Here is a 27,772-nt window from a genome sequence, read left to right on the forward strand (position 1 = left end):
CATCGACTTTGACCAAACACAACCGGCGTGCCGCAGGGCTGAGAACTCGGCAAACTCATGCAAAAATATCTGCAGCCGTTTGCAAAGTTACACAGTCAGACATCGACAGCAATAATTTGGTTTATTCAGTCATCGGAGAAAAAATGAGGTTCAGACTCAATATTTATTGTCAAATCTTAAATGAGCGAAACATTTAGCAGGTTACTATTTAGGGAACGTGCAAATTCTTGCCAACAACTGGAAGTGGACTACCAAAATAAAAGCCTGTTCTCTAGAAACAGTTTGTAAAGCCCTCGCTTCATGCAAGGAGTTTATAGACAGGCTAAAGTAACTATTAGCTTAGTGTGGGGTTCGGGTTGAGCTAAACATTTAGCTTAAAGCTAAACATTTAGGCTGGGACTACATATTTACATTTGAGGAAAATATTTAGTTTATAGTCTGTAAATATTTAGGAAACTAAATATTACTAAACCAAACATTTAGCTTACTAATATATGGTTTGAAACATTCATGAATGGGTGTTAGTTTTTCACGCGGCTGTAAACTCCATGCAGACGGAGTCGCAGCGACTCACTGCCGTCGGCTCTCAGCTGCTTCTGCAGCGTCTGGAGCTCCTGCTGAACCGCAGCCAGAGAGAAAGCCGGCGCAGCGCTCCTCTGGGAGCGGCCGCCATGTTTGATGGGGGAGGGGAGAGGGGCGCGACTGGGGGCTGGGAGAAGAGACAGGGTGAGGAAGAGTGATGAGCAGAAGAAGGCGGGGCTTCAGCTGCATCTCACCTGATTGGCTCTGCAGATCTGCGGGCCTGAGCGGAGAGCTGGAGCAATGCATGCTGGGACAGCTGAGGCAGGACTGGGAGCGTTGGGAGGAGCCGACGGACGGCCGGCGGGACGCGGCGCCTTGCGGAGACGCTGAAACAGACGAGAATCTTCTCCTTACATGCAGGCAGTGAAATCATCATGAATTTAGATCCACAGCTCAAAGCAGAACGTGGGAGGAAAACCACAGGATGTTCTCCAAACACAGCAGAGAGCAAAATGTTTCACTGATGAGATGCAAAAGAAACAGCCAAATGGACTGATTTGAACCTGCAACCTTCTGATTGCAAGACTCTAGCCACACAGCCACAGTTTATAGTTTATATGTGTGTTCTGCTGCCCCCTGCTGGTCAGATTTGAACAGTTTATAGTTTATATGTGTGTTCTGCTGCCCCCTGCTGGTCAGATTTGAACAGTTTGTATGTGTGTTCTGCTGCCCCCTGCTGGTCACTCACCGGTTCCAGTAGCGTTCCTGTTTTCCTCAGGTTTGAGTCCGCCGGCAGCGTCTGCGTCGCAGCACAAGTCCGGGTCGCCGTTGGTGGAGCTGTGCTCATCCGACACGTAGGAGATGCGATCTGATTGGTCGGTGATGTCAGAGAGGGCGTGGCTGCTGCTGGGTGAGTCGGAGCGATGAAGATGATGATGATGCTGCTGGTCGAGTTTGGCTTGAAGAGACTCGATAACTTTATCCTTCTGCTGCAGCTCCTGACTGAGCCTGACACAGAAACACAAACATAAAAAACCTCAGGCATCAGAACCGGATCCACACTGAGGTCAGACGCTATAGGTTTCAGTCAGCAGGCCAAAGGTCACAACACTGAACCAGTCAGCTGACTGGATGGGGTGAAGGAGAAATCTGCTAATCTGCTAATGTCTCAGTTAGCGCTTTAGCATGTTGTTAAATTTGAAAACATTCAGCTTCCCCAAAACGCTAATTTCCTGCTTTTCAAAACTTTCAGTTGAAAAAACTTCAACATTTGTTTGGTTAACTAGTGTTAAATAGTTAGCAGCTTATCTTCATGCTCTTATTTTGACATGTGCATACAGCGGTTCCGTTTCCTCTCTTCCTGTTCTCTAAAATAAGATAAATACAAGAACAAAACAAACACAAACATAAAATCTTAAGTTGGTCCACAAGGGTTGTAGTCTTTGAAGGAAGATGTAATTTAAATTGTAGTTAGTGCTTTAGCATTAGCATCTGCTGAATACTGTGTTAGCATAGTGCTTTAGCATTAGCATCTGCTGAATACTGTTAGTATAGTGCTTTAGCATTAGCATCTGCTGAATACTGTGTTAGCATAGTGCTTTAGCATTAGCATCTGCTGAATACTGTTAGTATAGTGCTTTAGCATTAGCATCTGCTGAATACTGTGTTAGCATAGTGCTTTAGCATTAGCATCTGCTGAATACTGTTAGTATAGTGCTTTAGCATTAGCATCTGCTGAATACTGTTAGTATAGTGCTTTAGCATTAGCATCTGCTACATACTGTGTTAGTTTAGTGCTTTAGCAGCCACTGCTGATGTAGCACGTTAGAATTAGCGTCCCCTAAATTCTGTGTTTTTTTGCGCTTTAGTGTTTATGTTCAGTGGTTTTAGGTTAGCATAACTACCTCTTCAGCTAGCTGTGCTCAGCACTGCTGCAATGTCGGCTACTTTGTATCAATTTACGTTACTTCATAGCAACTTTCTTGGCTCTGTCCTGAAGTTGCCAACTTTCTTTACCTGAACTCAGTTCTTCCATCCAGTAATGATGAGTTACATTCACAGGAAGAAGAAGCCAAATTGAAATATTTTAGAAATGTAGAGATTATTAAATATTTAGAGATGAGAGTTGATGGGTAAAGCTCAGTGGGTTTATTGAGCTGGACGTCAGAGCGCCTGTACTGTGACCTGATGAGCGTTAGCAGGAAGTGAGTCACCTGCTGAGGTGTGGCGCCGCTCCAGGGAAGCCTCTTAGTGACCGCAGGCCTCACGTGTTCACAGGAGCAGCCACCAGATAAAAATAAAAACGGGGACGGACCGGGCCACACGGCTGCAGCTGAAATGTGTGGCCTGCAGCTGATTTAATTAACGAGACGCATGGAAAGTCACAGGAATCGATGCTTGACTGGCTCACAAACAGCAGTGATGATCTAAACAATATGGCTGTCGGCTAATTCCAGAGGAATCAAATCCAGGTTAGCATGAGCGGCTCTGCTGTAAAAACTCATTTCCATTCTGAAGCTTTAAGATTCTGTGCGGCTTTCAAAGGTCCGGATCTAAACCGGAACAAGATCCCCATCATTGGCATAAAGTGCAGTTTGGAGGCCGGACTGAAGGGACCGCAGGGTCGACCCGGAAATCTAATCGTTTTGTTCTCATGTTGTCAAGTTTACAGCGAGCAAAGCTGAAGGTTCCAGACTGAAGGATGAAACGTTTCTGGATTTTGGCTATAATTGATTTGAATTTCTGACATGTTGCCCCTCCCTAACTGTTTTAGGGTTCTGCAGGGTTCTGCTGGGCCGGGTCAGTCTTACTTGTGGAGCTGTGTGAGCATGGCTCTCCTCTCCTGGTCCGCCTGCTTCTTCAGCTGCTGCAGCTCCCTCTCCTGCACCTTCCACTCCCACAGGCTGAAGGAGAACAGAGCGTCTCTGTACAGCGGGCTGCTCCTCGACAGCATCGTCTTCCACAGCGGCGCCATCCTTCCGACCCGTCCAGCGGGTTACCGACCCGCCGCAGCCGAGCGCTCGCCGTCGCGCCGCGTCGCCGACTGCCTCATTGGCCCCGGGTCGTGACCCCGAGGGATGAAGAGAGCAGCGAGCAGGTGAACAGCAAATCCTGATTAGGCCTGAACCGCCAGGGAAACCGGGTCCAACAGGCAGATGGTCGGGCAGACGCTCGTTCTAATCGCTGCACTTTCCAAACCGAGTCCGTTTGGCCGAGCTCCGCACGGCTTCAGGCTCCAGCAGCCAGAGAGACGCAGACTTCCTCTTTCATCGGCGGTTCTGATGGGTCCAGGCTGGATCCTCTGATCCAAACGGCACTGAGGTCAGGAACCGCAGTGGGAGAATCTCTCCCTGTCAGGACAGGAAGCGCCAGCTTAATGACGGACCTCTGTCTGCAGCAGCTGCAGCAGAGCGCGGCGCCTTGTGCTGCAGCCTTTAGCTCCTCCTGACCCAGTTCCCCCCAGCCGGGCTTTAATAGCTTAACCTGATTAGCGGCTGCGCTAACGACGCTGCTGGACCAGCACTGCAGTCACACTGGAAAACCCAGAGGTCAAGAGGTCAAAGACTGGAAACACTGAGGGGATGGTGCTGGGATTACTGGGATTAACATGAATTATGATGATTAGACCAGAACCACAGCAGAACCACAGCAGAACCATTTCTGCTGCTTTGCCAGCTTTGGTCCGGGTTAAGAGATCATCCATCCATCATTCCTCTCTCAGTGGTTCATGGCTTCCAATCGTTTCCCTCCTTTAAACTCGGCCTCTTTCCGCCCAGCAACAAGGAGAAATCTCGGTTAACGTTCGAGTTGAGAGTTCAGTGTTTGACGTCCAGCAGAAGAAAACAATCTGACATAAATTCAGGTTTTCTTACAGCAGATTGCTTTCACTGAAAAAATGTCAAATGGAGCTAATGCTACAGCGCTACAACAACATTTAGCTGGCGCTAATGCTACAGCGCTACAACAACATTTTATTTTGTTCCTGTTTGATTTGTGTGAAATAAAGTTATTGGCAAAATGTGAAGAAAGGAAATGGAACTAATAACGGGCACTTCAAAATAAGAGCGTGAATATAATCATTAACTCCTTATAGAGCGTTAATAACAAAAACCCAGATGTCTAATTGATCCTGTAATCGATTCATTTAGCTACGATAAAAAGTTAACTGATGAAAACAATACGTGGATGTTAAGTTGTGTTTCTGTCGGGTTCATGAATAATAAATCTGATTTATAATGTTCTCCAGAACCTCTGCCGAGCCATGTAACGGACCGGCTGGACGGTTCTGGATCCGTCATCAAACAGGTTCTATGAGCAGCAGAACCGGTCCGGGAGCTCAGACATGGATTTCTATCCATCGGGTCTGTTTTAACCGGATCGGTTCTGCCCTCAGGAGGAAACGCTAGTTTCCCAAACAGGAAGCAGAGTTCTGACCGGACGGCGAGCCGCTCCGTGGTCTCCTCCGGGTCCTCCGGGTCCTCCGGGTCCTCCGACGGATCTCCTGTTGGGAAACGGCAGGAGGAGTCAGCCAGGGTCCGTTCGGTTCCGAGCTCGTCGGGACCGCGGTGCCACTCACCGATCCTGGCGCCGACCCGCCGGGCCAGGGCGCCGCTCTGGGCCAGCTGCTCCCTGAAGCTCTGACCCGTGTAGTAGTCGACGTCGTTGGCGCGCAGCAGCTCCTCGAAGGCCCGGGTGGCGTCGGCCAGGTGGCGGCGCAGGACGGCGCAGGCGGCGCGGCCGTGACGCAGCCGCTGGCGCAGCAGCGACAGCTCTCTGGCCTGCGCCTGCAGCAGGGAGTCCAACTTCCTGCAGCAAAAGCAAAACGCTGGTTAGCGGCAGGTTCAGGAGGTTCTGCCCCGCCTGGTCGGACCGATGCAGCCGAGCGGCTGCCGTCATTTTACGGTTTGGTTGATGCTGATTCGTATCGTCAGGGTTTCAGCAGGTTTTAATCCAGATTTAATCCAGATTTTTCTGCTTCCATTTTGATATTTATCTCATTTTAATCCAGCATTTAATGTGTTTCATTTTGTTCTGGTTTCATTCAGATCTTTTTATTGATTTATCCAGATTATAAGCTGATGTGTGTGATGGACTGGCGTATCCATGGCGACAGTGGATAATCCCAGATTTCACGATGGATCAGCTGATCTGGTTTCTGTGAGTCGGACGAACCCCGGCCAGTTCGCAGAGCTTCCTTCCTCCCTCCTGCCTCCTTTCCTCAGCTGGTCCTCCAGAGCGTCCACTCTGGACGCCAGCTCCTGCCAGCCGTCGTCGCCGGAGAGGCGGCGCCGCAGCCCGCGGACGGCGGCCTGAGAGCGGCACAGCTGCGAGCGCAGCTCCTCCACCAGGCGCCGCAGCGACGGCACGTCGCCGGGGTAGCCGTCGGGCTGGGCGGCGCCGGGCCACCGCTGAGAGCCCAGGTCCAGAGACGTGCACATCTCCAGGTCGTCGAACTCTGAAACACGCAGAGAATCGACATCAGGTTGGAAGAATCGGATCAGAGGTTCATGTTCATCTGGATTGAACGTTTTGAAGCCCAGCTGAGGATTATCCACTGATTCCCAGTGAAGCTTTTGCTTCGGTTCAGTGGAATGAACTGCTTGACTAGCTAGTTACCACAGCTAGTTAGGCTGGTTATGCTAAACCTGATCACTTGTCATAAAAACATGTCTGAAGCTTCATGTCCAAGGCGAGGCCCTCTGCTGCCCTCTGCTGTGTGTTTGAGTGTACTACAAGGGGGGGAGGCGATAGGCCTGATTCTGTGACCCCCAGTGACCCCCAGTGACCCCCAGTCCCACCTGGGCTGCTGGCCTCCTCCCTGTCAGCCTCGTTCTCGCTGCGGCCGCAGGTCTCATAGCCCAGGTCCTGCAGGTCCACCTGGACCAGCTTGCTGTCCTGCTGCACGGCTGTTTCTGCTGCAGAGAGACAAAAGGGTCACCTGACTGCGCCGCAGCGGCTGCTGCAGCTGCTGCAGCTGCGGCTGCGGCTGCGCTCACCCAGCAGCTCTCTGTAGTCCTGCAGCTGCTCGGCCTGAGCCTGCACTGTGGCCTCCGACACCATCAGCCTCTCCTGCAGCTCCCGGCTCTTCAGCTGCAGACGGACCGTCTTCCCTCCCGTCGCCGAGGCGTCCGGCTCTCGCTGCTGATTGGACGGCTCGTCGTCCTGGATACAGGCAGGGGGAGAAACAACATGGCTGCCGTCCTTCCTCTCATGTCAGCCAGACAGAACAGCTGAGGACCAGAACCTTCCAGGTTGGAGAAACTGGTTCCAGTATCTTTACTGGCTCCTTAAAGGGGCAGTACCTTCTAAAATCTCATTTCTGTGTTTTTGTAAACAAACCTGCAATGTTGTTTTGATTCATTTATGTTTAAGAAATCTCCATGGCAACCATCCAGCTGTTAAACCACCTGGGGGGACCTGGCCCCGCCTCCAAGGTGAAGCTCCTCCCCCAATTAGCAAACAGCTGCTGAGCTCATCATGGAGCTGCTGCTCTGGTCAAAACGATGCTAAAGGGTTAATAGAGGAGCCATGTTGGAGGCGGAGCTTCTTAAAGTGACAGAGACCCAATTTCAAGGTGGTAAATCAGGAAGTGACATTTTGTCTCCAATCTGTATGATAATCCTCAAAGTTTCATCGTTGGATTGAGAAACTGGCCACTGGTTGACATGGTGACCGTATTCTGGCCCTACCTGCGAGGAGCCGGCGAGCGTCTCCGCCCCGTCTTCCTCCTCTGTCTTCTGGTTGCCGTGGCTCTGAGTCCTGACGTCAGACAGATCTCCATCCCAAGCGTCCCACATCCCAGAGCTCTCCTCCTCCTCCTCCTCCTCCTCCTCCTCCTCCTCCTCCACAGCCTGCCTGCCACCAGCCAGCTGGAGCTTCAAGTCTTCGTTCTCTGATCGCAGGCTGAACAAAGCTCTCCTTTAAGAGTCAAACCATCAACTGGTGTAGCTGAGAATCACCAAGCTAACCTGCTAGCGATTCCTGTAGCGATTCCTGTCGCCACTGGGTCGGTACCTGGACCCGCAGCGCCTTACCTCATCTGGGACAGCGAGGAGAAGCCGGCCTTCTCCAGCTGAGCCTTCAGCTCCCCCAGCTCTCTCTCCACCAGCTGCTTCTGCTCCACCAGCTGCTTGACCTCCACCAGCCCTTCAGCGACCGGCTGCCGAACCTGTCAGGAAGCAAAGGCCAAAATCTCACTGCAACTGTTAGCGGCAACGAGGAGATCATTAAAAATTAGGTCTAAAAGTATCTGCAATAACCCTGAGATACTAATCAGTCACCAGATCCGCTAAAGCTAAAGCGCTACACCAACACAGTATTTAGCTGAAGCTAACGCTAAAGCGCTACACCAACACAGTATTTAGCTTAAGCTAATGCTAAAGCGCTACACCAACACAGTATTTAGCTGAAGCTAACGCTAAAGCGCTACACCAACACAGTATTTAGCTTAAGCTAATGCTAAAGCGCTACACCAACACAGTATTTAGCTGAAGCTACTGCTAAAGCGCTACACCAACACAGTATTTAGCTGAAGCTAACGCTAAAGCGCTACACCAACACAGTATTTAGCTGAAGCTAACGCTAAAGCGCTACACCAACACAGTATTTAGCTGAAGCTAAAGCGCTACACCAACACAGTATTTAGCTGAAGCTACTGCTAAAGCGCTACACCAACACAGTATTTAGCTGAAGCTACTGCTAAAGCGCTACACCAACACAGTATTTAGCTTAAGCTAATGCTAAAGCGCTACACCAACACAGTATTTAGCTGAAGCTAACGCTAAAGCGCTACACCAACACAGTATTTAGCTGAAGCTAATGCTAAAGCGCTACACCAACACAGTATTTAGCTGAAGCTACTGCTAAAGCGCTACACCAACACAGTATTTAGCTGAAGCTACTGCTAAAGCGCTACACCAACACAGTATTTAGCTTAAGCTAATGCTAAAGCGCTACACCAACACAGTATTTAGCTGAAGCTAACGCTAAAGCGCTACACCAACACAGTATTTAGCTGAAGCTAACGCTAAAGCGCTACACCAACACAGTATTTAGCTGAAGCTAACGCTAAAGCGCTACACCAACACAATATTTTACAAAACAATCTAGTAAATCAGCACTTTTTAATTTATCTAGAGAAGTTACTTTAGGACAGTGGTTCCCAAAGCGTGGGGTGCACCCCCTAGGGGGCTGCAGTGCCATTGCAGGGGGGCAGGAAGCGTTATGGATGAATGAAAACAACAAGTTACACAAAAGTGTTTCACTGTAAAGATGGTTTGTTTTTTTGTTTGAAGTGTGAAATAACTTGAGTGAGTTTTGTGGTTGTTCTGTTGTTGTGTGGATGAACGATGTTTGTGTCCCGCTGATTCTTTTTCTTTATGGGGGGATTTTATTCTAATCCATGGGGGCCAGCAAATCTCTGCTTTACAGGAAGCTAAGTGCGCTAAACGTTTTCTAAGTCAGCATAAATGCTATACATGTGGTTAGCTAGCAGCTGCTGCTGGAGTTCTTACCCGTGTCTCACACTCCTCCTTCTCATCATCATCATCAGCAGCAGCAGCAGTGAACTCACTCTTCACGTCTTCATCTGCCTCGTCTTCACCGCTCAGCTCTGCAGGGAAACAGATGCACAGAAAGCAGGAAAATGTGAAGGTCAGAATGGAAAACCTGGAAAACCCAGAGGAACTTCCAGGAAATGCTCATTCAACATGTCGCAGCTTCCAGGAGAATCTGGGGCAGAGAAACTGAGCTCCACTGAACGCTGACTTTAAATCTGAGGAAAATGAGATTCCTCAGATTGCATGTTTCCAACAATCCCGATTTAAGCTAACAGCTCCTGATTTAATGAATATTTTATCTTCCTGGTGAAAAAAAAAAGACAAATCAGTTTTAGTCTGAAGATAAATGGATCCAAAGCAAAAGTGAACTTCCTGATTATTCATAAGTTTGTGAGTCATTCATGTTTTTGTGGATCAATTTAGGATTTTATCTGGATGCAGCCAAGAAAGGTTCAAATGACGCCTTCGCTTGTTTGGTTACTGCTGCTGCTCAATAATCACATTTGTTTCAGACTAAAAATATGACTTTAGATGTTTTACTGCATATTTAACTGGCTGTGGTTGTCAGAATGAAGAGTTGCTGTTTGTGTCTCTGTGAGGAATTAAAATCACAAACACGATGCAAAAACTGCAGCTTTATTTTTTATTATCGAAGCTCCAGGCAGGAAAACAGTGGCAGTTACTGCTGCAGGCAGCGTGACACACACACACACACACACACACACACACACACACACACACACACATTAAGTAATGAATAAACATCCCATTAATCAGTCCAGGAAACGCTGGAAAAAAGCATCAGGTTAGATTTTCTTATAATTTCACACAGAAACCCAAAGTCTGAACAAGCTGTTAGTCACTAAAACTGAAATATGAGCTTATTAATAATATTTAATAATATTCAACAACTGTACTTACACAAACTGATGATACCAAATTGAAGCATAATTATTATAATTTTAGCAAAAAAACAGTAAGTGCGGTAAAGAATTTTTATTTATTGAAAATAATAATTTATGCACATAAAAGATAAATGTTTGTCTCCATCTGGTCCTGGATGTAAACACAGTTTATATTTTATTTGACAAACATTCAGAAGGTTGTTAGTATTTCCACCCAGATCAAGCAGCTGCTGCCCGTCGCGCCGACCCGTCACCGTGGTAACAGCGCCCCCGGCGGCGGGGAGGGGAACTACAGGTACCGGCTTCTCTGATGCCCACCTCCAAACTCAGGTTGCCAGGCGGCTTCCTGCCGGACCAGAACCTCCCTCAGCTGCTGGACCTCCAGGGTCAGCTGCTCCACCAGAGGAAGGTCCGACGGGTCCGCCATCTTCCTCTGAAGGTCCTGCAGGGCAGAACCAAACCAGAACCAGCAGAATATGAACACCAGGACCAGAACCAGCAGAACAGCAGCGGCACCGCAAGGGGGAGCAGGAAAATATCAGGTTATTATTTCCTGTTTTTAGCAACATGCTCTGCAGCAGAACATGCTAGCTGCTAGCTCGGTTAGCTGCAGTGTCTCACCCTGATGATCTCCTCCTTCAGGCTCAGACTGCGGCTCAGATGGTCCAGCTGCTCGGCCCGACTCTTCGTCTCCTGCTGGTTCTGCTCCTCCCTCTGCAGCGCCAGGCGCAGCTGCTGCTGCAGCTCCTGCTGCAGCGCTGCAGGCGCGTCCGGCTGCGACCCGGAGCCCAGCTGCCGCCGCAGCTCCTGAACTCTGAGGGTCTGCTCCTCCAGAACCTCGGTGAGTCGGGCCGCTGAGTCCTGAGGGAGTCGGCAGCATGTTAGAGTCCGAAACCTCTGAAGCCAAAACTCACTTCCTAAAACAAATTATTACTGAACATCTTTCACTCTGATGGATTCCAGGGTTGTTTCTGAAAGCAACATTTTCTCTCGTTTCACAGAAAATGCGACTTTTGTTCCTCAACATCGATCACAAACTGCAACCTGACATCAAATAGGAAAGACTGCCACCTGCAGGTGGGAGTTAGCATCACTCAAATCCAATGTTTGTGACAGTTTTGTGCAATAAACTCATTTTGTTGATTTTCTGCTGGTTGATGTGATTTGGCAGCAAACAGGTGAAACTGCTTTGATTTTTAAAATAATATTTAACGGCTGTAATCTTGAATAATTTGTGTTTTTGTGGAGGCTGGAGGGCCACATGGGAAGCTTCGACGGGCCAGATCTGGCCCCCGGACCTCCTGTTTGGCCACTCTGTTTAAAGGTCCGGCTGTACCTGGATGTACTGGTCCCTGGCGCTGACGGTTCTGAGCAGATCCTGGACCTGCTCCTGGTGCTCCCGGGCCTGCCGGGTCCGGTCTGACATCACTTCCTGGAAGAGACGGTCTTTCAGCTGGAGGCGGAGCTTCAGCTCCTCCAGAACCTGACCCGGCGCCGACTGGACCTGAGGCAGCAGAGAGCAGCGCAGGTCCTGCAGGAAGCAGGGAAAGAAATATACTTTAGCCTGCTAGCTTCATGTAGCTGACTTGGCTAACTTTGTTTTCCTTCACTTAGACAAGAGAAGCTAACCGCTGCTAAGCTGGTTTTTATTTGTATTGTTTACTCAATCAATATGTCAAATATTGATTCATTTGAATGTTTATTGATCTCTGACAAACTGTAACGGCTTTATTGTTAGCATCATATCAGCTAAAAATGCTCTCAAAACTTCTGGGTCGATTTATGGTCCAGCACCGTTGGTTCTGGAGAGACGCGGCGCGAACAGAACCGGCTCTGGAGCCAGAACCATGTCAGTGGAATCATTTAAACCGGACGCCAGGAGCGTTTGAATCACCTGAGTCTCCTGCGTGCGAGCGATCAGCGCCGCCTGCAGCTGCTCAATGACGCCGTCTCGCTCCTTCAGGATTTGACTGGTCCGCTCGTCGGCGTCCCGCTGCAGCCGCCGGGCGCCGGTCCAGGCGTCAGCCAGCTGCTGCAGCTGCAGCTCTTTCCCCCTCAGCAGCGCCTCCAGGCTCTGGGTCAGACACACAGAGGGTGAATGGGGCGGCGGGGCGGAGCCGGCGGGGCGGGGCGGGGCGGAGCCGGCGGGGCGGAGCCGGCGGGGCGGAGCCGGCGGGGCGGAGCCGGCGGGGCGGGGCGGAGCCGGCGGGGCGGGGCGGAGCCGGCGCGGGGGAGCCAGTGGGGAGCGAACACTTACAGCGATGGTTTCCTCGTTGTTGGCCAGAACGCGGCGCTGCCTCTCCAGGTCTCGCTCCTTCTCCTGCAGCAGCAGCTGCAGCTGCCGGTTTGCCGCGTCTCGCTGCTCTGCCGAGCGAAACGTCTCGTCGACGGCTCGCTGCGAGGAGGCGGGACCAGCAGGGCGGGGTCAGGTTTTAGTTTCAGCTGATAATGATGTCGAGATTAAGAGTTTCACCTCCAGCGCTCGGTCTCGCTCCGTTATTCGCTGCCGAAGTTTCTGCAGCAAAGCGTCTCTGTTGTCCTTCGGTTCCTTCAACGTCTCGCCGTATTCCTGCATCACCATTAATACGTGAAGAAATTAATAATGGAAGAAAAGGAGGAGAAACTGTTAACAGACTTTTACATCAATCCAGAAGAATAAAATATAGAAAATGATGTAAGGAAACATGAGAAAAATACATCAATATAGAATGAAGAGAAAATTCATATTTGTTCATTAAATTTCAAAATTTGAAAGCAAAAAAAAAAAAATTACAAGGAATTATTCATATTTTAATAATTACACGGAACATAAATCCTAAATCTAGAATTTTGTTCCAACATTAAAATGAGCTGCTGCACTTTTGACCTCTGACCTGAAGCAGCTGCTCCTTCAGCTGCAGGTCGGCCCTCAGCTCCGCCATGCTGCGCTCTCTCTCCTCCCTCTCCCTCCGCCTCTCTTGCTCGCCCTCGCTCAGCTGCTCCTCCCTCGCCTGCAGGTCGGACCGGACCGCCTGCAGAATCAGCTGCAGCTCCTGGACACAGAAACCCATCAGAACCTCTGCTGCAGGCGCCGGCGTCCGGCCGGGTCAGTCGGCGGGCCTGCTGACCCGATTGTGTCGCTCCGTGTCCCTGCGGTGCTGCAGCGCCCCCTGCAGGTCTCTCTCCAGCCTCTCCAGGGCCCGGTTCTGGTCCTCCTGAGCGCGGTCCGCCCGGCGCTGAGCGCGCTGGGCCGCCTGCAGCTCCAGCTGAGCCTGGAACAGCGCCGCCTGCAGGGCCAGAACCTCGCCCTGACCCGGAGCCGCCTCGGTACTGGACAGCTACAGGTTGGGGAGGGGCGACGAGTCAGTTAGCTGCATGTCTGCTAACGTCTAACAATAAACTCTGCAGAACCTGAAAATGATACCAAATGTTTCTGCTCCCGATTCTGACCGTAAATATTTCACTGAAGGAAACATGAGATGCAGCCATGATGGCGCTAGAACTCATCACCTGTCAGCCAATCAGAGGAGACGTCGCCAACAAGCCCCGCCCACTTGGAGCGGCTGCATATGCTATCAAAGCGTGTTTGTATGAAATTTGCTGTGTGTGTTGGTGAGTTTAGTGACAGTAACACACCTGGCGGCGGTTCGCCGCCTCCCTGAGGGAACACAGCGTCTGGTTCTGATGGTCCACGGCTCGGTTCAGATCACAAACCTGCAACAAGTAAACCTGGAGCTGCAGCTGCTGTTCGCTCAGCGCAGGAAACCCCCAGGCCCATCGCAACAACAGCTCCACTGTCCAATCAGGACTCAACAAACTAACATTTCCACAGGAAGCAGATTGAGTCTGCTCCAGTCTCACCTCCGTCTCCTTGGACACGGCGCCGTCCATCAGGTTCTGGATGAGTCTCTCCTGCTGCTGCGCCTCATCCTGCGCCGAGCGCAGCTGCAGCTCCATGGCAGCCAGACGCTCCTGCAGCTTCTGCAGACCAGACAGAACATCCTCAGCATGTCGGACCCGGGAGCCGGGTCTGGGACCCGGGAGCCGGGTCTGGAACCCGGGAGCCGGGTCTGGAACCCGGGAGCCGGGTCTGGTACCTGGTTCCGAGCCTCGCTCTCTCTGATGTTGACCTGCAGCGATCGGACCTGGTTCTGGGCCTGCTGCAGCTCTCCCACGCACAGACCCGCAGCACTGTGGTACCGACTGAGCTGGTCCTGCTGCTCGCCGACCAGCCGCTGGGAAACACATCAGGAAACGCATCAGGAAACAGGAAACACATCAGGAAACAGGAAACACATCAGGAAACAGGAAACACATCAGGAAACGCATCAGGAAACGCATCAGGAAATACATCAGGAAACACATCAGGAAACAGGAAACGCATCAGGAAACAGGAAACACATCAGGAAACAGGAAACACATCAGGAAACAGGAAACACATCAGGAAATGCATCAGGAAACAGGAAACGCATCAGGAAACAGGAAACGCATCAGGAAGCAGGAAACGCATCAGGAAACAGGAAACACATCAGGAAACGCATCAGGAAACAGGAAACGCATCAGGAAACAGGAAACGCATCAGGAAACGCATCAGGAAGCAGGAAACGCATCAGGAAACAGGAAACGCATCAGGAAACAGGAAACACATCAGGAAACGCATCAGGAAACAGGAAACGCATCAGGAAACAGGAAACGCATCAGGAAACGCATCAGGAAGCAGGAAACGCATCAGGAAACAGGAAACACATCAGGAAACGCATCAGGAAACAGGAAACGCATCAGGAAACAGGAAACGCATCAGGAAACGCATCAGGAAGCAGGAAACGCATCAGGAAACAGGAAACGCATCAGGAAACAGGAAACACATCAGGAAACGCATCAGGAAACAGGAAACGCATCAGGAAACAGGAAACGCATCAGGAAACACATCAGGAAGCAGGAAACGCATCAGGAAACAGGAAACGCATCAGGAAACAGGAAACGCATCAGGAAACAGGAAACACATCAGGAAATGCATCAGGAAGCAGGAAACGCATCAGGAAGCAGGAATAACATGAACATGAGGAACAGAAATCTGTTAAAATCCCAGAAACGTTTCAGCTCAGTTTTTCTGGCTGAATCTCGTTGGTCGTTTTTGCAGCGACATCAGAACATTTGATAAAAACCGATGCAGGAAGCAGAAGAGCTGCAGCTGACCGAACGTTTCTCAAGCCAACAGTGAAATTAAACGTGGCGAAGCAGCGCTGCAGCTGCAGCTACTGCCGCCGCTGCTGCTGGACGAAGTGAAAGTCGACTGTGATGTCATTGCAGGAAGTGGTTTCTGTAACTTCCTGCTGTTAGGATTCTGCTTTCGGTTGAAAACAAGAAGCTGATCAAATGGAGCTGAATACAGAAAAGTTTGTAATGTTTTTATTGCTCAGAAAATGTGAAAAATATTTTTGTTTCCTTCTGAAAAATCAAACTTTTTAAAATGCTTTTACTTTGTTTCACAAGTAAATTGTGTAAAAACAATTTGAGGTTTTTAATTTATGATCCGACAAAAATAAAATCTGATGTTTTACATTAAAAGTTTCTGGTTGTTTGTTGTTCAGCAGAAATTTGCTGATTTTTTTTTTTGGGCAGCAAATGGTGAGAATTTAGTGGAATCTGGTTCTGGATCCTCACTGGTTGGGTTCTGACTGAAACTGGTTTGAGACCAGCAGCGGTCGCCTTCAACCGTTAGAGACGATTCCTCGCTCCGCTGGGTGAACTGGGAGCTCTACTGGGTGAACTGGGAGCTCTGCTGGGTGAACTGGGAGCTCTGCTGGGTGAACTGGGAGCTGTACTGGGTGAACTGGGAGCTCTGCTGGGTGAACTGGGAGCTGTACTGGGTGAACTGGGAGCTGTACTGGGTGAACTGGGAGCTGTACTGGGTGAACTGGGAGCTCTGCTGGGTGAACTGGGAGCTGTACTGGGTGAACTGGGAGCTGTACTGGGTGAACTGGGAGCTCTGCTGGGTGAACTGGGAGCTGTACTGGGTGAACTGGGAGCTGTACTGGGTGAACTGGGAGCTCTGCTGGGTGAACTGGGAGCTGTACTGGGTGAACTGGGAGCTGTACTGGGTGAACTGGGAGCTCTGCTGGGTGAACTGGGAGCTGTACTGGGTGAACTGGGAGCTCTGCTGGGTGAACTGGGAGCTGTACTGGGTGAACTGGGAGCTGTACTGGGTGAACTGGGAGCTCTGCTGGGTGAACTGGGAGCTGTACTGGGTGAACTGGGAGCTGTACTGGGTGAACTGGGAGCTGTACTGGGTGAACTGGGAGCTGTACTGGGTGAACTGGGAGCTGTACTGGGTGAACTGGGAGCTGTACTGGGTGAACTGGGAGCTCTGCTGGGTGAACTGGGAGCTGTACTGGGTGAACTGGGAGCTGTACTGGGTGAACTGGGAGCTCCGCTGGGTGAACTGGGAGCTGTACTGGGTGAACTGGGAGCTCTGCTGGGTGAACTGGGAGCTCTACTGGGTGAACTGGGAGCTCTACTGGGTGAACTGGGAGCTCTACTGGGTGAACTGGGAGCTCTGCTGGGTGAACTGGGAGCTGTACTGGGTGAACTGGGAGCTGTACTGGGTGAACTGGGAGCTCTGCTGGGTGAACTGGGAGCTGTACTGGGTGAACTGGGAGCTGTACTGGGTGAACTGGGAGCTGTACTGGGTGAACTGGGAGCTCTGCTGGGTGAACTGGGAGCTGTACTGGGTGAACTGGGAGCTGTACTGGGTGAACTGGGAGCTGTACTGGGTGAACTGGGAGCTGTACTGGGTGAACTGGGAGCTGTACTGGTGCGTCATTTGCATCACAACGGGAGTTATGAAGCCGCGCGTGGAGACTGTTGCCAAGGCGACGCAGCAGTTGCTCGGATACGGATGTTGTGGTAACGGAGGAGCAACAGGGATGTCCAACCTGCGGCCCGGGGGCCGTTTGTGGCCCTCAGGCTGATTGAAGTTTGAAACGGATATAAATTTATCCCGTCCATTAAAGGTGGTTGATGCAGATTTACTTTATAAAATTTATTAGAGATGATTTTCTTACAATTGAAAATGATAAAAAGAAAATATTAATTGTTTTATCCAGAGACTTTTACTGAAAAGCCGACTTTGCTGAACCCAAATTAGTAAGTTTATTTAATTTATTTAAGATAGTTAAATATTAGGAAGCATCTTGAAATTCAGCACTTATAACTGGAGATAAGAACTATAAATAGTTTATAAATTTGTTTATTTAAATTTTTTTGCCCATTTGACAAAAATTTGCTGAGTCATGATTAAAGATGGGCGACGTCATGAAATGTTATCAAAATATTTTGCAGCGATATCAGAACATTTTATAAAAACCTGTGCTGCTATTTTTGTCAACCATGTTATAATAATGTTAAATCCAGAAAATGCTAACTGGAAACTCTCAGGTCCCCAACATGTGGCGCCCCCTGCAGGTGGTGCACCTATGGCGCATGGCCACTAGTCCCACCACTGTGACGCTGGGCTCTGATGGAGACCTGATGGAGGCCTGATGGAGGCCTGATGGAGGCCTGATGGAGACCTGATGGAGGCCTGATGGAGGCCTGATGGAGACCTGATGGAGACCTGATGGAGGCCTGATGGAGGCCTGATGGAGGCCTGATGGAGGCCTGATGGAGGCCTGACGGAGACCTCGGATCTCCATCTACCTGCTGGAGGCGACACGGGAGGTAATCATCCAGCCACTGCTCCTCCAGCTCCTCCAGCTCGTCCTGCAGCTCCTCCTCTGGACAGAGCACCACCACCTCTGGGACGGCCGGGTGGGAGGACTGGCTCGGGTCCAGTTTGCCTTTGACCAGAACCGGGAGCTTGCTGCCCCTGGGCGGGGTCACCGGCTGGTACTCCCAGCCCCGCAGGAGGCCCAGCAGCAGCTCCGCCCCGGACAGGGAGCTCCCAGCCTGGGGTTTTCTCCAGAACCGGCCCGCCTCCTCCGGGTTCCGGTTCGGGTCCTTCTTGGTTCTGTGGAGCTCCAGAGACTCCACGGAGGATGCGGGGCTGTGGTTGCGTCTGTCCGCTTCCGCTGCAGGAACATCCATCGGGACAGGTGTTGCCTCGGAGGTTCTGCTCAGGTCCTCCACCCCCAGAGCGGAGGCGGAGCAGCGGGTCGACGGCCCGCAGGAGGTGCTTCTGCGCCCGAACCTCCTCGGAACCTTGCAGACCGCCTCGTAGTCCGAGTCCGCGACCCGAAGCGCCGCGCAGCCGCGGCACCTGCGGGGCTTCTGGCTGGCCTCCGCGCCGCCGCAGTGGTGGAGCGGCGGGTCCGGAACCGCATCCTCCCGATCCGCCCAGGACTCGAACCCCGAGAACACCAGGTCGTCCCGGATCAGGTCCGAGTAGCTGCCGTGCAGGTCCGCGTCCTCCCCGCCGGCCTCCCCCGGGTTGCTCCTGCGGTACAGCCCCGCGATGCAGAGCCGCAGCCGCTCCTTCTCCAGCAGCAGCCGCTGCAGGCGCTCCAGGGACAGCGCCTCCACCCGGGCCACCACCGTGTCGAACCGGAACATGCGCTCCAGCATGAAGGCGCACTTGGAGCAGGCGAACTCCCCGCGGCCGTCCCGGTCCAGCCCGCGGCCCAGGGCGTGGGCCAGCAGCACCTGCAGGCTCAGCTTGGCTGCGGGGTGGAAGATCCAGCGCCGCTGGTTCCCGCACAGTTCCCGGGCGCAGATTCGGCAGGCCTCCTTCATCCTCACCGCGTCCAGCATCCCGCAGGGGTCAGAGGTCACGGCTGGTCTCACTTAAATCTGATTTAAATCCTCAATGATCCGCAGAGTCCCGCAGGCTGATGGTGATGCACACAGAAGAGGCTGTGGCGCAAATCCCGCCGGCGGGTCGTGAATCACGCAGATTGGGCTCGGATTTTTTTCCGGGAAATGAAAGCGCGGCTCCTTTAAGTCCCGGGTTTCCTTCTCCAGGGTCAGAATCTGTAACGGTCCCGGTTCTGGTTCCGAGCTCAGTTAACGGCAGAACCAGCCGGAACCGCTGCTTTCTCACAAAGATCCTCTATGTCTGACAGGATGCGTCACTCCGCAACCAAAGACCATATGTACGAAGGAAGATGCTTCACTCCAAAAACTACAAAAATCCCTGATGAACGGCTGTACTGCGACCGTGGCGCCACCGTGTGGCCAGGGCGTAGAATGCAGCTTTTAACATTTATTTTGATGAATTTAGAGAAATGGAGAAACTCAACTATATATTCAATCTACTGAATCAAAAAGCGGAATGCTGTTTATTTTCTGCTCTGGGATTTGTGGAGGAGTGAGACCTCTTGAAATTGAATGGTACTGACAGGAAGAGCGGCTCCTCTGCCTGGTCTCCACCTCACTGCCTGCCTACAACCAGGAAACGTCACATTTCCTCCAGAAATTAATCACTTCCTCCTGGAAAATAAAACGTTTCCTGAGAGCATTTGGTTACCAGTGGCAACTGATGATAGAGTCTGGAAATAAAAATCCTCATAAAAACATTTTTCTGATGCAGGTTGGACTGGACTAGGTTTTGGAGGACAGAATATCCTGCTGCGGTTCTGGAGAAGAGCTTCCAGCTTTCGCCTCGTTGTCTTAAAGGGACAGTACGCCTCAAAATAAGCTGGAGTGTTTCACTGGGAAAGGAAAGTTTCCCCAGCAGAGACAGACTGGGACCAGTGATGGACGGAGTCTGTCTCTGGTCACATCAAATTTAAAGCTACTTTATTCATCCACACAGAATTAAATTCTGGCGAAAAGATGGGAAGAAACAACATGCAGAAGCAGTCAGTCTACCAACGTTTCTGACCAGGCCTCTGTGGCTTTGTGTTAGTCTCCTGACCGTTTTGACACGCTAACATCCATTACTCCACAGCAACACTTCCTGGATGACGTCATTGCTGCTAATCCACCTCCTTTGCTTTTGCTGCTTCTCTTTAAATGTGTCTGGTTTTATGGACAGAGACGTTGAAGTAGGGGATCTGAGCCCCAAAACTCTGGCTGGGTTGTTCTTTTGGGCCTGAAGTTCATCCATTTTGTTTGCCAAAGATCTTCTATTTCCGTCATGATGGAAGGAAGAGACGCTTCGAACTTCCTGTTTCTCTCTGCCCTGCAGCCGTTGAGCCTCCTTTTCAGTTCCTCTGGGATTTCAAGTCAGTTTCAGGTACTATTAGTAAAAAATATCCCACATTGTTCCCATGGTAGTGCTCCCTAAAGCTCTTCTTTTATTCTATTTTTATAGATATTAATAATTTTGAACGGTTTTGGATTTTTGTTTCCACATAAAAGCTTCCTGCAGACCATCGAGCCATATTGACCGTGAGAGAGGAAGTTTCTCGCATCGTTTATCATTTTGTCACAATAAATTCCAATCAATGATCCATTCACAGCTGACCTTACTCTCAGCATTATTGGCTTTTATTTTCTATAAATACCAATTAACTTGGAGGTAAAGCCTGGTGTCCTAAATCAACCTGTTGCAAGAGGGAATGTTTTTAAAGAGCTGTTTCTGTGGGGCTCTTATTGCTGTGACACTCGGTCATTTATATCACAACAGAATCGTTCCATGACGTCCCGTCCATTAGCTGGTCCAAGACCGTTTCCGCCGCACAGATAAACCAAACGTCTCCATCCGTCACAGCGTGCAGCATCTACGTTGATAGATCTACGGCCATGTGGGCTTTGTTTTCCTGGACCGGATCCGCATCCGTCTGCAGCCGCAACGGCAACCATCCATCGTCTGGGACGAGGCTCGCAATCAAAGATCAATTAATCCCAATCAGAGGGAAGTGCCAAACATGGCCGACTGACGGAGACGGACGAGCCGTCGCCATGGTTTCTCCGCCTGCTGCTCAGGAAACGCTCATTGTTGCGAACGGTCAGCGGATCGCGATTACAAACTAATTTACTGGCAAACGTTTTACTGCAAACAAAAGTTTTAATGTAACATTTATAGAAACTGAATAAACTTTACAAAGTATATCTGTCTGCTGCAAAGATTAACCTGGTGCACCAGCAGATGGCGCTACAAAATATGAAACAGCAGGAATTCATTTGAAAATAAACAGATAATAGGAGTTTTCTGGAGTTTTTATTCAGTGTGGTAAAAGCAGTAAATACATTTTTATGAAGCTGGTTTTAGAGGAAACATTTTGCTCAAGATCAGGAAGATTTCAGGCAGAAACATTTTGACTTTAGCTTCCCTGATGCAGCTTATTAGTTTCATCAAACATATTTGAGGACATCTGGCGGCCATGTTGGATGCCATTTTGATGAAGTCCAACCGAGACAAACAGAAAAGATCAGAGGTCCGAACACACGACCCTGTGGGACTCCACCATCACTTCAGTAGAAGCTCCTCAGACAACCGGTGGTTTAAATGTTTCTAATTTAACATTTATTTTGTTTTTACTTTCAGTTGTTAACATGAAGGAAATCAAACTCCAACTCCAGAAATGTTAAATAAATTACAGAAAAACATAAATATTAAATATGTTTCAACTTTAACTAGACATTTTTTAAAATACACATCAAGTTTGTTTAATATTCTTAACATTAATTACAGAATAATTAAATCCACTGCACATTAAAAGCTTAAAGCTGTTTTTTCTTGTTCAATCAGCAGAATAAAATTATTTGTTTAATTAGTTTTGATTAATTAGTTATATGGATTTATAATTAATTACAGAATTAATTATAAATCATGAAAACCTTTTCTTGTATGATTAATTACACATTTTTATATAAAAGTTCCAGTAGGAACTTTTGTAATTGCATGTTTATGGTAGACCAGTGTATCTGACGCACAAGCTACTTTCACTCCCAGCGACAGGAGATGAACACTCTGAACTGAACTGGCTCATTTAGTCCATAAAGATTCACATTAAAATCTGATTAATTATTTACTGACTTTATTAAATATTTTCTCATTTTGCATTAGTTTCAAATCTTCAGTCTGAAGTTTTATTTTTGCTCAAGGCGTCAGGAAAAGACAGATGGGCTGAAAATACCTCGGCGTCTCGTTCTCTGTTCTCCAGCGAGGATGAAAGGTCATGAACTTTGACCTGGAGCTCTTCGACCTGGAGACTTAGCGACTGTTTCTGCTGCTCCAAATCCTCCAGCAGCCTGAAACAGGAAGCGGAGCGAAGCTCAGAGATGTGAGGGAGGAACCAGACCTTCAGCCTGTGGTGAACTTATGTTCGCTTGATGCTGAAGAGTGAAAAGGTTCTCAGTCACCTGTCTGCGTCGGTCCGACTCGTCTGGACTCCAGCCGAGTCTCCGTGTTCCTCCGTCTTCTCCAGCATCTCCCTCTGCAGAGCCAGGCAGCGCCGGGCCTCGGCGTCCGCCAGCGACGCCGCGCGCCGGGCCTCGCTCCGGGCCGCCTCGGCCTCCTGGACCACACAACCACAGCGATCAGGCGTTCAGTTTATGATGAGCGTTTCTGGGTGATGGGCCAATCAGGAAGAGTCTCTGAACCTTTTGCAGCAGCTGAACTTTGTCCTCCAGCATCTCCTGCATGTGTCTGACCTCGTCCTGCCGCCCCACCAGGCGGCGCTGCAGCTCTGCTTCATTCTGATTGGACAGGACCTCGGCTGTGGCTCTGAGCGGGTCAGAACATCAGCTGCTGGTTAAGCCAAGCGGCAGAAACACTTCAGGTCCTAAACATCAAAGACTCTCTGGTATTTATAAGGAGAAAATCTAAAAACATGTTTTTTGTTTTTAGATGGATTTTTCAGGAAGTAAAAAAAGAGACTCTAAAAACCCAAATGTGTGACGCAGGCTGAGGTTTCGTCAGTTTCAGTTTAACAGTTTAAACGTTCAAACATTCAGTCTGGTCTGAAGGAAGGAACCCGACGCCGGCCCTTTAAGAGCATCCAGCAGTCAGCTACGTTACAGCGCCCCGTTACTCACAGCGCCCCGTTACTCACAGCGCCCCGTTACTCGCGGCGCCCCGTTACTAGCGGCGCCCCGTTACTCACAGCGCCCCGTTACTCACAGCGCCCCGTTACTCACGGCGCCCCGTTACTCACGGCGCCCCGTTACTCACGGCGCCCCGTTACTCACGGCGCCCCGTTACTCACGGCGCCCCGTTACTCACGGCGCCCCGTTACTCACGGCGCCCCGTTACTCGCGGCGCCCCGTTACTCACGGCGCCCCGTTACTCACGCCGCCCCGTTACTCACGGCGCCCCGTTACTCACGGCGCCCCGTTACTCACGGCGCCCCGTTACTCACGGCGCCCCGTTACTAGCGGCGCCCCGTTACTCACGGCGCCCCGCTACTAGCGGCGCCCCGTTACTCACGGCGCCCCGTTACTCACGGCGCCCCGTTACTCACGGCGCCCCGTTACTCACGGCGCCCCGTTACTCACGGCGCCCCGCTACTCGCGGCGCCCCGTTACTCGCGGCGCCCCGTTACTCACGGCGCCCCGTTACTCACGGCGCCCCGTTACTCACGGCGCCCCGTTACTCACGGCGCCCCGTTACTAGCGGCGCCCCGTTACTCACGGCGCCCCGTTACTCACGGCGCCCCGTTACTCACGGCGCCCCGTTACTAGCGGCGCCCCGTTACTCACAGCGCCCGGTCCAGAAGCTCCTGCTTCTCCTGCAGATCCTTCTTCAGACTCTCAACTTTCACCTTCAGCTCGATGTTCTGCAGGACAAACAGGAAGAACAATAACAAATTTCTGACAACTTCCTGTTTACTTCCTGTAGGATCAGAGTTTCTTTCCCTGGATTCTGGATCAGATTCCAGAGGTCAGAGGTCATCATCAATATGTTTTAAGAAAAAGCAGCACAGACAAAATTTTGGCCGCGAGTTGATGGACACCAATATTTTGGTTGAGCTCTAATGACCTCTGGAAACTTTCTTAATAATATCTTTAAAATGAGAATCAACATTTTTACTGAACAAACATTTGACACCAGTTCTGGATTTGGGTGATTTGAGGTTAACTCACATTAACTTTCACTAATATCTTCAAAGAAAAGCAGCAAAACAAACGTTTGAAATTATTTCTGTTAGATCTGACATACAGCTCTACGATTTCCAGCCGTTCTGCAGGCTGGAGGAACCATGAGCCGTCCAGAACCAGAACCGGACCGGGTCTGGGACTGGAACCAGAACCAGAACCAGGACTAGGACCAGCAGCAGAACCAGAACCGGGACCGGGACCAGGACCAGAACCGGGACCAGAACCAGGACCAGAACCGGTACCAGAACCAGAACCAGAACCAGAACCAGACCCAGAACCAGAACCGGGACCAGAACCAGAACCAGGACCAGAACCAGACCCAGACCCAGAACCAGAACCGGACCGGGTCTGGGACTGGAACCAGAACCAGAACCAGGACTAGGACCAGCAGCAGAACCAGAACCGGGACCAGGACCAGAACCGGGACCAAAACCAGGACCAGAACCAGTACCAGAACCAGAACCAGAACCAGAACCAGAACCAGAACCAGACCCAGAACCAGAACCGGGACCAGAACCAGGACCAGGACCAGAACCAGACCCAGACCCAGAACCAGAACCGGACCGGGTCTGGGACCAGAACCAGAACCAGGACTAGGACCAGCAGCAGAACCAGAACCGGGACCAGGACCAGAACCGGTACCAGAACCAGAACCAGAACCAGCGTCCTCTCCTCTGGGTTTGTTTGGGTCTAATCTTAGCTCCTCCACCTGCTGCGTCTGTAACAACATCCAGCAGCGGCTCCACTTTTAGCTCCGTCTACAGCAACAAACCGGACCGGACCGGAGGCTGTGCTCACGTGCAGCGGGTCGCTGACCCACTGACACACAGACCCAGGTGTCCGGTTCTGATCCGGAGCAGGGCTAAAAATGGAGCAGGGGCAGAATGTGGGTCAGGGGGCTGCAGGCTGAAGATGCACAAAATAAAATGATTATTTTCAGTATCTTACAAAGAAACGACGATTTTGTCTTTTGAAAGTCAGAAATGTTTTAGGGTGTCGTAAAACATCCATGATCATAACAAGAAAACTATATTTAACATATTTAAACAACAACCATTAATTTATCTACATTCAACAAAAAGCAAAACAAGAATAAAGAGCAAAATCACCCAAAATGAGCTGAATAATAATAAACATATCATGTTTATTGATCATTTCAACAGCTTATAAATTAATTATGTAGCAACACTTTTTGTTCATGTTACTGTTTTACCAAAGATATTAATACAGGAAAGATTTAATCATGTTTTAGTTGATTTTTATAACTTTCTTGTTTTTTTCTTGGTGACTTTTATTTTTTCCTCTGATATTTTAGTTGTTTGAAATAAATACAGCTTTGGTTTGAAAGATATCAATAAATGTCTCTGGAGATCATCAAAGGTCACCCGGTCCCTCAGGTGTCCTAGTTAAAGTCTGCTGAGTCTCTGTGGGTTGTGCCACTCACCGCTCTGTGGACGCCGTCGCCGCTCTGGTCAAACTTCTGCTGGATCTTCTCCTCCAGGAAGTAGATCCGCAGCTTCAGGCTGAAGTTCTCCTTCTTCAGGTCGTTGAGGTGCTGCGAGACGGTGCGGTAACCACGAAAACCAGAGTTAGCCAGGAGCGGCGGCGGCGGCGCGGGGGCCTCTACAGACCCCATCGCAACAGAAACTACTGAAATGTCCTGCAGACACGCAGCACAAGCTGAGCAACTGCAGCACAGCCGAATGAAGCTATCGCTAACGCTAAGACAGTCTGGGCAGGATCAGCTGGGCGGGGCAACAGGGAGCTGGATTTACCCCCAGAGAGAGACATGAAGAGCAGAGCGTCTGACGAGAACCAACAGAAGCTCCGACTGAGTCCAGCTGACAGGAGGCGGAAGAGCAGAAAAACATCCTGAGTAACTGATCAAATCATTTAAGACTTTCAAATTACATGAATCTCCCATCACTGGGGAAATCCACATGAACGACGATTAGAAACGGAGTTTTCTCCACACTACATAACATTTAGCGCAGGGAGAATCTCCAGGAGATCCTGCCTCCCTCTGGGAATATTTCCTCCAGTTCGGAAATATAACGGCAGAAAAGCCTGATGGACACAAGCTGCCATCCAGAGCGAGAGACGGAAACGTTCTCCCATCGCAATAAACGACTGAAGCAGCTCTGGAGTCTGTTCGGTATCAAACCACCAACATGGTTTAAATCCTGATACACAACATATAACTACTGCTGCAGATTTATGTTTACTACTGGCAAAAAGAGTCACTGTCATGGAGGAGAGAACCAACAACATCTGGCTGAAATATGCCTAAATAAATCATTATTATTATTTAGGAATAAATAATAGTAATTACAAACATTAAAAACTAAAAATGAAACAGTGGAAAAGTACAAAAGAACATAAAAATATGAGGGATTCCTAAAATACAATTTTATATTTAAAAATGTTCAATTGAATGTTTCAGTTAAAGACTTAAGCAAATAATAAATTAATTCAAAGTAAATATTTGTAAAACAAAAGCAGAAAAATGTTCTGACAATAAGGATCAAAAGGTAAACAAAATGAAACTCATATTAAAAATAGAATCAACTTTAGTAGCAAACATTTAGTGGATAAACAAACGTAAATATTTAATTTCATAAAATAAACCAAATGATTTACATTCAGCACAAGAAACTGACATCAAATGTGGATTTTTGTTCTTGCTTCAGTTCAGCAGAAACACTGATTGAAGCTACAGGCTGTGACCTTTGACCTCTGATGACGACCTGACAGTGTGACCCGTCCGGCGTTCAGGTGAGTTCGGCAGCGTTTGGGTTTTTTCCTCCCGTCCCTGCATGAAGGAATCAGTTATGATCCAGCCACAGGGAGGCGCTGTGGCTCCAGCAGGCCTGATGCAGCTGCATGCAGAGCTCAGCTCCACATCTTCAGGCTGGAACCCGAACAAACTGCCCAACAAACAAACTGCGCTAAGAGCTGCAGGAACGTCTGATTAACAGCAACCCAACTTATTAACGCCCAAACGCACCAGTTCTTATGTTTTCATCAGAACTTATTCTCCTTTTGCTCCTCAATTATGAACTGATTCTTCTCAAGCAGATCACCACAAGTACCTGCAGGATCACTTTCAGAAGAATTTCTGCGCCTTGCTGCAGTTGTTTGGCTTCAGCCATAAGGAGATCTAAAAATAAAAACAGATTGAATTTCCTCACAGACAGCTGCGGCATCCCAACGTGTCGCTGATTGCACTGCTGCTTTCCTCATTTAACAATTTCACATTAAAGACAGTCCACAAATAAACTGAAAAACACGATGCAGTTCTGCTGAATTTCACCCATTTTCCATCTAAATTAGCAGCTTTTAGCTAACAGCAGAACTTTCATACAATCTGCCACAAACAGAGCAGATCTTTCTGAAGGTGGCGCTGTCGCTCAAACAACTGAACCAAAGAACTGAACCAGAGAACTGAACCAAAGAACTGAACCAAAGAACTGAACCAGAGAACTGAACCAAAGAACTGAACCAGAGAACTGAACCAAAGAACTGAACCAAACAACAGAACCAAAGAACTGAACCAGAGAACTGAACCAAAGAACTGAACCAAACAACTGAAACCAAACACTGAACCAAAGAACTGAACCAAACAACTGAACCAAACAACTGAACCAAACAACGGAACCAAAGAACTAAAGCAGAGAACAGAACCAAAAACTGAACCAGAGAACTGAGCCAAAGAACTGAACCAGAGAACTGAACCAAAGAACTGAACCAAAGAACTGAACCAACAACAGAACCAAAGAACTGAACCAAACAACTGAACCAAACAACTGAACCAAACAACTGAAC

At 49.6% G+C, this 27,772-nt stretch overlaps 1 protein-coding gene across 8 annotated transcripts in view; it reads right to left on the reverse strand.

The window, feature by feature from the left end:
* Positions 1 to 27,772, reverse strand: part of pde4dip (phosphodiesterase 4D interacting protein) — a 71,202-nt gene that overhangs the window by 7,978 nt on the left and 35,452 nt on the right. For 3 of the 8 annotated variants that reach the window (XM_055059222.1, XM_055059231.1, XM_055059240.1), the window contains 27 exons: positions 25,392 to 25,502; positions 23,549 to 23,625; positions 22,451 to 22,574; positions 22,211 to 22,365; positions 21,985 to 22,099; positions 14,062 to 14,199; positions 13,826 to 13,945; positions 13,601 to 13,678; positions 13,093 to 13,302; positions 12,859 to 13,017; positions 12,459 to 12,554; positions 12,243 to 12,380; positions 11,880 to 12,059; positions 11,322 to 11,516; positions 10,607 to 10,846; positions 10,304 to 10,427; positions 9,036 to 9,133; positions 7,557 to 7,690; positions 7,212 to 7,440; positions 6,519 to 6,684; positions 6,321 to 6,437; positions 5,695 to 5,977; positions 5,099 to 5,328; positions 4,957 to 5,023; positions 1,271 to 1,530; positions 777 to 908; positions 575 to 709 (listed from right to left, as the gene is read on the reverse strand). In XM_055059222.1, the coding sequence (XP_054915197.1) occupies positions 575 to 709; positions 777 to 908; positions 1,271 to 1,530; positions 4,957 to 5,023; positions 5,099 to 5,328; positions 5,695 to 5,977; positions 6,321 to 6,437; positions 6,519 to 6,684; positions 7,212 to 7,440; positions 7,557 to 7,690; positions 9,036 to 9,133; positions 10,304 to 10,427; positions 10,607 to 10,846; positions 11,322 to 11,516; positions 11,880 to 12,059; positions 12,243 to 12,380; positions 12,459 to 12,554; positions 12,859 to 13,017; positions 13,093 to 13,302; positions 13,601 to 13,678; positions 13,826 to 13,945; positions 14,062 to 14,199; positions 21,985 to 22,099; positions 22,211 to 22,365; positions 22,451 to 22,574; positions 23,549 to 23,625; positions 25,392 to 25,502 (4,111 nt within the window). Of the gene's footprint in view, positions 1 to 574; positions 710 to 776; positions 909 to 1,270; positions 1,531 to 4,956; positions 5,024 to 5,098; positions 5,329 to 5,694; positions 5,978 to 6,320; positions 6,438 to 6,518; positions 6,685 to 7,211; positions 7,441 to 7,556; positions 7,691 to 9,035; positions 9,134 to 10,303; positions 10,428 to 10,606; positions 10,847 to 11,321; positions 11,517 to 11,879; positions 12,060 to 12,242; positions 12,381 to 12,458; positions 12,555 to 12,858; positions 13,018 to 13,092; positions 13,303 to 13,600; positions 13,679 to 13,825; positions 13,946 to 14,061; positions 14,200 to 17,662; positions 19,210 to 21,984; positions 22,100 to 22,210; positions 22,366 to 22,450; positions 22,575 to 23,548; positions 23,626 to 25,391; positions 25,503 to 27,772 lie in introns of those variants that run through there. The other 5 variants (XM_055059205.1, XM_055059183.1, XM_055059190.1 and 2 more) reach the window with 5 other exon arrangements.

This window comes from Poeciliopsis prolifica, unplaced genomic scaffold (genome assembly GCF_027474105.1).
Source record: "Poeciliopsis prolifica strain line A6 unplaced genomic scaffold, Auburn_PproV2 SCAFFOLD002, whole genome shotgun sequence".
Lineage (NCBI taxonomy): Eukaryota > Metazoa > Chordata > Actinopteri > Cyprinodontiformes > Poeciliidae > Poeciliopsis > Poeciliopsis prolifica.